This window comes from Talpa europaea, assembly GCF_964194135.1.
Source record: "Talpa europaea genome assembly, chromosome: 4".
Lineage (NCBI taxonomy): Eukaryota > Metazoa > Chordata > Mammalia > Eulipotyphla > Talpidae > Talpa > Talpa europaea.
The window spans coordinates 105,976,491-105,984,817 of record NC_140070.1 but is presented as its reverse complement, the minus strand read 5'-3'; the positions used below and the strand labels follow the sequence as shown (position 1 = coordinate 105,984,817).

The following is an 8,327-nucleotide window of genomic DNA, read 5'->3' as shown; positions in this document are numbered from 1 at the left end:
ATAATTTGAAATTCAAGTGAATTCAACAAACATTCTCTGTGATCCTGCCACAGGCCCAGCGCTCTGCTAGCTTTAGAGGCAATTGAGATAAACTAACGTGGTCCCTGTTCTGAAGGAGCTCACAGTTCAATAGGCTCCAGGCCAGTCTCAGTAAATGGAGTCATCAAGGTCCAAACCAAAAACTGGGAGTATGAAGGGAGGAAGCAGTGGTGAGGTTGCACAAAATTTCTCCTTCATAAAAATGTCACAAAACATACAGTTCAGATAACTTCTGAGCCACACAGACATCAATTTTGATGTAGGTGGAAGCACACAGCAGATGACAAATGGGTGATCAGGTCACTTTTTATTGAAACGTTTGCCAAAGAAAATCCAAGGACACTTGCAGAACCAAGGAAGACCCTCTCCTAATACATGCCCCCCCCAGCAGACGTGAACCAGAGTCCCACTGCCATGTCTGGAGTAAGGGGCTCAGAGCACTTGCCTCTGTGGGAAACCTCCAGGGACATTTCCCTGCAGTCACGAAGCTCCAGTTGTGGCGGGGGCCCAAGCCATAGGCAGCACTGCCCCTTTCTGCACAGGCCATGCCTGACTGCTGCTGAGGTGCTCTAGTCCCTTCTGACACGCAGCAGGGAGACTTGGGTGGGAGGCACATGGGAGTACAGTTCGCGAAGGAGCTAGAGGGCAAAGGAAGCAGTTGGCATTTCTAGCCCATCTGGACCATGAGCTCACATGCCAAGGGCAGGAAGCAACAGTGGGAAAGAACTATGAGGAGGGCAGTGACACTTCCTGAGACCCCAGCAGCTGGGCACACACTAGGTGCTTCATGCACACTATGTCTCCGTTTAAGCCTCATAGCAACATTATAAAGCAGGTAGTATTCTATTCATTTTATGAGGGAGGAAACTAATAGGAATTAACTTACCAAGGGCACATAGTGAGGAGCTAGAATTCACACAGAGCTATCTGACTCCTTAGCTCATTGTTTGATCCCCGAGCCTTCTACCAGTGGGCAACTCTCAACAAGAACTAACTCAAGTATCCCTATAATCTGGCTCCTGCACCTCAGCTCCTGACCTGCTCCTGAACTGTCTATATAGTTTCAAGTTTAGGGCTCAGATCTGGCACAACCCTAGAGTCCCTCTTCCATCGGATTTATGCTTTCTTCTTTTATTATCATACATAATGAGCATTTGTCAATTATTTGGCTGATCCATTCAAACCCCCTTTGTCATGTTCCAGGAACTCCTTATTATGGGAGTCCTAATGGGCTTCCAGTAAGAGAACTTCACAGACCCAGATATTTCCACTTCCCATGAATGGCAGCATTATGTGGGCACAAGAGCCAGGCTGAAATGACCCATCCTAATCTTCTGATGAGTCACACCATCCCCCAAAGCCCAGAATTCTATTCCTGGAAGCTTGGGCCAGTGATGTGGACTTTAGAAGAATTTTCCCAACTAGTTGTACAAGTATATCCTGATCTTGGTTCTCATCTAGACCATACATCTACATGTTTATTTGTTTGTTTTTGGCCCAGCATTTTATTTCTTTTGAGGCCCATTCTATATGGTCCAGATTGGGCTGGTCATGCCAATGAAGGCAGACCTTCCTTGGTATGCTATACAGATCTTGGGGGAGGAAGTGCCTTGTGAATATAGGGCCATCACAACCACCCTTCCTTACAGATGCACAGCAACTTTGACAAATGAAAGGTGTAGAGCTAAGCAGGGAGAGAAAGAGAAAATCCTGATGCTCATGTTTGAGCTGCTGGGTCCAGACATAACTGGAACTAGAGAACCACTTCTAGTTTCTTAGCTTATCCCTTGCCTTTTCTGTGTAAGCTACTCTGAGTTGATCTGTCCACTTGCAGCCAAAAACCCTGCCTACCTGACAATCAATATCATTGGCTCAAGGGCCAGAAAGCCTGCACTTTCTAGAGACAGAGGAAATTGTGAGGGAAAAATATTTTTTTGAAACATAGTATAAAAGGGGACTGGGAACTCAATATTCAGGTAAAATAGACAGAAGGAAAACCAGGAAGGGATCCTTAGATTTAGCTTCTGATTTCCCCAAGAAACAGACTGCTCCCAGGGGTAGCAGTTGCTCTTCTGTATCCTATAGATCTTCCCCAGTGTCCCCAGGAATCTCTCTATTTCCCTTGAGAAAGTGCCCACTCACCTGCTGCATCAGCCTCTCTGCCACTTGGGGGTCAGTGAGGTCTTCTGGGGAGGCCACATTCAGCCGCAGGAGGAGGATGCCTCCATCATCCCCTGCAAGTTGAAAACAGTAGGAAGATGAAATATGGTTAAATCAATTCAGGAATCAAGATGTGCCCTGAACTACCAGCCTCTTTCTCCCCGCCACAGATATGTAGACATTGCCATGTGTTCACATGGGCTCTCACACTTACTCACCATAAAGACAAAAGAGGATAACTGGGCTCATTGTAGTGTCTTCCCAGCAAGTGTGACGGGAAGTTAACTAAGGACACCAAGAAAACAAAACATTTAATTGGCATCTGCCGTCTGGTTCCTGGAGGCTGTCCTTCCCGAGACATAATTGTTTGACTCTCTTTTGTGCGCTGCTTGTATCCTACCACTGCTTTCTCTTTTGCATAAGCTTTCCTGAGTTGCTTTCAGATATCTGCAACCAACTAATTGACATATTAATCTTCTCACCCTGAAGAACCCATGATCGTATCAGCCCTTCCTTGAACAGTCTTCCTCTCACAAAGAAAATCCTCTAATTTGTGTTCCACCTACCCATACCCAGCCAGTCCCTCAAGACCCAAAACTTTTCAGTAATTATCTGTGCCCTCCTTGATCTCCCTCTCTGGTTTTCTTTAACATCTAACAAACCATTGAACTTACCTTTCCTTTATAAATAGTGCCTTGTTCCCCCCCAAAAAAAAGAAAGAAAAAAATCTACCCTACAGGAAATAATATGCATGTGAGAAATGTACTATTTACTACAGTGTTTTTCATAACAAAATACTGGAAACCACTTAAATATTCATCCATAGAAGACTGGATAAATATATTTTGGTAAAACAAAAATGAAATGCCATGAGCCATAAAAACAATGAAAAAAACAGACAGAAATCTGTTTTATCATATGTCCCACTTGCATAAAAGAACAGGATGAAAGATATTTTCTTATATATATCATACTTACATGCATTATATAATAATAATTATATATTACATATCATATATAATATATAATACTTGATAGCTATAATATATTATAGCTATAATATATTATAATATATATTTTATATATAATATATTATAGTATAGTATATATAATATAATATGTACAAGCTACATTATATAATATATAAGCTATAATATATATTATATATCATATATAATTTACATATATATTTCCATATACATGTTCCATATCCAGAAGAGGCTTCAAAAGAAAGGGATACTATTGGTTATATGTGGAGGAAACCTGGGTAGCTGGGGACAGTAGAGGGAGAAAGACATTTTATGGTGTACCCTTTGTACCTATTGCATTTAAATCCTGTGAATCTATTATCTAACCAATAAATAATAAATGAAAGGGAGGGCACAGTGGAAAAAGACTGTGGGTTCCTGGATGGGGTGGTGGGGTGGTAACATACATCTGACAGGGTGTGAACCTGTTCCCCTAAATCATAAATAGTGTTGTAAACCAATGCTACCTCAATAATAGTGTTGTAAACCAATGCTACCTCAATAAAGGGTGGTAATAATAATAATAATAATAATTACTAAACTGAATTAAAAATAAAATTACTCAACTGAATTAAAAACTGAAATAAAAAATAAAGGCCCACTAGGAAGACTATGAGTTTTTGCATCAAACAGACTTCCATTTGAATACCACTAGTCTCTCTTAAGATAATTTAGTTACCGTCTATACCTATTTCCTACCTCTCAGATGCAGTAATAATACCCACCTTATATGGTTGTTTTGAAGGTATAATCAGAAGAGATATCATGTGTAAAGCTCATGCAACCCACCTGGCATTAGAGAACATCCAACTGGTGCCAGTGTGTACCGGTGTGAAAGATTTGTTATCACCCCTCCTCAGAATAAGATAATCAATCAGGTCTCTCTCAGGTCCTGGCTTCCAAGATGGCCAACAATAGACCATGGGAGCAATGGGGGCCTCCCTGGTGGCGCAGGGGTTAAAGCCTCAGTGCTGTCAAGCTATCAGTCTATCTCCAGACACTGCAGCATGAGTTTGATCCCCAGCCAGGGAGCTGACCCGTATGGTGCATCAGACCTCTCCTGTCTTGCCTGCTGCCCCCCTCAGCAGTGTATTTCAGTGGATCTGCCTGTTCTGCTCCCACTCTGCCTCTGGTGAATCCTCTCACACCCCGCCCCTCTGGCCTGCACCCCAGTTCTTGTATGCATAGGTAAATAAAAAATAAATCTTTTTTTTTTAAAAGGAGTAATGGTTGTTCCAAAGAGGGCAGCAGTTTATCGCTGTGCAGCTGTGCCCAATGTGTGCCCAAGAACAAGGCCATTAAGAAGGTTGTCATTCTAAACATGGTATTGGCCATAGCCCTCAGGACTTTTCGGAAGCAAGTCTCTTTGATGACTGTGTGCTTCCAACTGTATGTGAAATTACATCACTGCATGGGCCGTCATTCACAGCAGAGGAGTCAGGAACACTTCTCCTTCTTGGAAGGACTGAACACCCCCACCCCAATTGAGACCTGTGGGGGCTCCCCCATGACCTCCACCAAAGTCCATGTAAGGACCTCAGTTTATAAGGACTGAAGAAAAACTGTTCCTCTGAGGAAAAAGTAAAAGGGAAATTATACTTTAAAAAATATGTATTCAGTAAGGTTGTGATTAATATTTTCACTTCTCATCCCAAAAGGGCAGGGCAAGCTAAAGTTACTACATGGATGAACACGAGGACAAAGTGACAGAAAATGGTGCGGAGTTTATATGCTGGCCAAGGAGCCTCTGATTTCCACCTGAGAAGTGTCTGTTATCTCAGATTACAGCACCAGTAGCTTTAAACTCCCAAACTTTCACCCAATTTATCTTTTCAAGTAGTCACCACTCTAGCTCCAGCAGGTATATTCAGTGAACCCCACTTTCAGAGGCCCCACATGCTGAAAGGCTGGCAACTTGAGTCACATGCCCAAATGTTGCCCCTCTTTGTGGCTCTGACTGAACCAGAAGTTTATGAGCACAAGGGTCATGTCTTTTAAATAAAATTTGGGACCTTCTAAGACATACAGCAGTTACTCAGTTAATTTTATATGAGAGCAGTAATGGAAGGGACTTCGGAGCTCATCCAACGCAACCCCCTCCAGAGACAGGTGAAGAAACTGCAGCCCAGAGAGAGAGGGACTTGTCCTAGGTCACTGAGGTTGTTAAGGGCAGAGCCAAGATCTCAAGTCATTCCTCCAGATTTGCAGCCTCATAGTCTTTCCATACACTATCCTAATCTACTTGTTATAGATTTTGGCAAGAATCACGAGAAGATGAGGAGGTGACTCCAGAGACAGGGCTCAGAACAGACCCCCACATCTTTCCTTTCTCCCTACTCCTTAGATGTGAAACATCTTGGAGACTTCAAATCCCAAATCCCCAAAGGTCACACAGGGGGAAGCCACTTACTTGCAGTAACATCTGTGGTGCACCTCATCCAAGCACTGGTAGGTAGGATTGCTGGGGTCTTCCCCGGAGCCATGGTGTCTGTCTTTGAGGTCCCCTCTGAGCCTCTGGTCTTGGCTAAGGTGCTGTTTGTTTCTTGGCTGCCTTTGATGGTAGTCAGGTAGACATAAGGACCAGGGCTCCTTGTGCTGGGGGAGAGTCCAGCGGTGGTGCTATCTGAGGTAGAAGTCTGGGAGGGGGTGGAGTTCTTGATGGTGGCTACTTTGGAGGGGCTGTAGACTGTAGCTGAGGACTCCACAGGGGAAGCTGACCCAGCCTCTGTGGATATTGAGAACTTGCTGTGGCTTGTTGTCTCAACAGAGGGGCCTGAGGTTTCTTCCAGGTTCATGCTTCCTGTCATCAAAGTTCCACTGGGTGTGATGGTCTTGGCTGCTGTTGTTTCTCTTTCTGTGGTGCTGTTGGCAGTGAGTGGAGTCTCGACTGTGGTGTCAGATGCGGCTGACTCTGTGGTGCTGTCTATTGACGAATGTTTCACAGTGGCTGTGGTTCTGGTGCGGTATGATTTTACTTCAGTGGAATCAGACATTGCAAAAGTCTCAGGGGTGGATGGGGTCTTTCCTTTTTCTTCAGGGCTGTGATCTGTGTCTGAAGTCTCAGGGATCGCAGTTGTTTCTATCTCTATAATGCTGCAATTGATAACCTTGGTGTCAGTGATGTTATAGGCAATCAAGGCTTTAGCTGGGGCAGTGGTGTCAGGTGCCAGGGCTTGGGAGGTGGGAATGGCTGGAGCTGTGCTCTCAGGGTAGGGGCTGCTCTTCCAGGGCAGGGCCTCGGTTTCTGCCGAGGTGTAAGCCAATGTCAAGACATCAGTAGTGATCCTCTTTACCTCTTCAGAGCTGTCATCAGTGCAAAGGATGTCAAAGACATCTTCTGACAGATGGCTGCCTTTGACCGTCTCAACTGTGGTCATTGCTGTTCCTGTGCCACTTGTGACTGATGTTGCCATAGAAGTGGGGATCACAACCTTGAATTTGGAAGGTGTTATTTTTGTGAGGGCCTTGGTTTCTATTGCAGGAAAAATGGTTTTGGGGTCCCTGGTCTTTGCTTCTGAAAATGTACCTGGTAGGATTAAGTTCCTGACAGACGTCCGGGTGCTCATGGTTTGAGTTTCCAAAGGGGTGAGTCTTGGTGACGAGATCTCAGTGAGGTCAGTGGTCTGGAAGTCTCCCTCTGAGCTGGTCCCAACCCCTGGCGTCACAGCAAGCACCTCTATGTGGTTCACTGTCACCAAAAGGCTTGGTTGCTTGGTCCTATGGCCTGTATTGGGTAAACCAACTTTGTGAACATGTGACCCTGATTCTAAAGTTGTTTTTTTTTTTTTTTTTTTTATACAAGCACTGGGTACAGTCAGAAGCGCGGGAGGGTGAGAGAATTCACCAGAGCCAGAGCTGGGAACAGAACAGGCAGACTGACGAAGTACACTGCTGAGGGGAGCAGTGGGTGGCAGGAGAGGTCCGCGCGCCATGTGGGACCCTCGGCGGCAGCCAGGGATTGAACCAGCGCTGCAGAGGCTGCGGGCAGCTTGGCAACCCAGCGCTCAACCACTGCACCACCGGGGAGGCCCGTGACCCTGGTTCTAAACCTGCATTTCTTTATGTGTAACATGGAGCTACAGTACTTACTTCATGATATTGTGAAGACTAAAATAAATATAAAATGTGCAACACAAGCCTGGTAGATGAGTGCATGCAGGAGGTGGTATGGTCCAGGGGTTAGGCAAGTGTGGCTCTAAACTCTGGCTTCTGCAGGCGACTTACTTAATCACAGGGAGACTCAGTCTCACAAGGGAGCAGAGTAATTAAAAATTGCACCTCTTTCATAGGGTTATTATGAGGATTAAAAAGATAATGCGTGGGGATATATAGGTTATCTCTCTTTCATCCTCTCAATATTACTATGAACCACAAAAAATAACACCTGATAATGACATACCAATGTAGGTTCATCGAGTCTAACTCCAGAGCAGGAAAATGATAATGAGGGAGGCTACGCAAGGGGGCAGGGAAAGAGTACATGGAAACTCTATTTCCCACTCAATTTCGCTATCAACCTAACACTACTTTTAAAAATGAAGTCTTGAAAGAAAGATAATGCAGGCACAGTTCCTATTACAGATCATTACTTCTCTTCTGTCGTGAGAGCATTGCCTATTTCAGAATTCATCTTCCCCAAGGAGTCTGTGACAGACTTTTCTCACACATAGAAAAGTACATTTTAAGGAAATTCTAAGAGGCATTAGAATCTTGTCAAGCCACATTCTTTGGCACCAGCCCAGCTGCCCTGGCCCCCTCACACTTCCCACCCCACTGACGTACACACATAGACAAACACAACGTCACCTCACAATGATGACCCTCAAAATGATGTCACTTGTGTATGGGCCACAACATCATACAGGCTTAAATGGACACATTGCCCTTTGCATATTCTTTATCAACATAGTCTGATGACTATAATTAGCTCAAGGAGAACTGCCCTCACCACTAAGGGTGACCAGTGCTGAACGTCCTCAGAGCCCTCCCAGGAGCGAAGCCCAAAGGCCCTCTTACCCACTTACCTGCAAAGCTCTTGGGGGCCCCAGGCACCCAGAAGAAGAAGAAAAGGGGCAGAGCTAGGCCCCAGAGAGAGCCCAT

General features: G+C 44.8%; 1 protein-coding gene across 1 annotated transcript; it reads right to left on the bottom strand.

The window, feature by feature from the left end:
- Positions 1-531: 531 nt before the first annotated feature.
- MUC20 (mucin 20, cell surface associated) lies at positions 532-8,327 on the bottom strand (the record flags this gene model as incomplete). Its single annotated transcript, XM_084232689.1, has 4 exons — positions 532-677; positions 2,182-2,273; positions 5,638-6,951; positions 8,252-8,327. 4 exons carry the CDS (start codon positions 8,325-8,327, stop codon positions 609-611), a joined length of 1,551 nt encoding a protein of 516 aa, XP_084088815.1. The 3' UTR covers positions 532-608.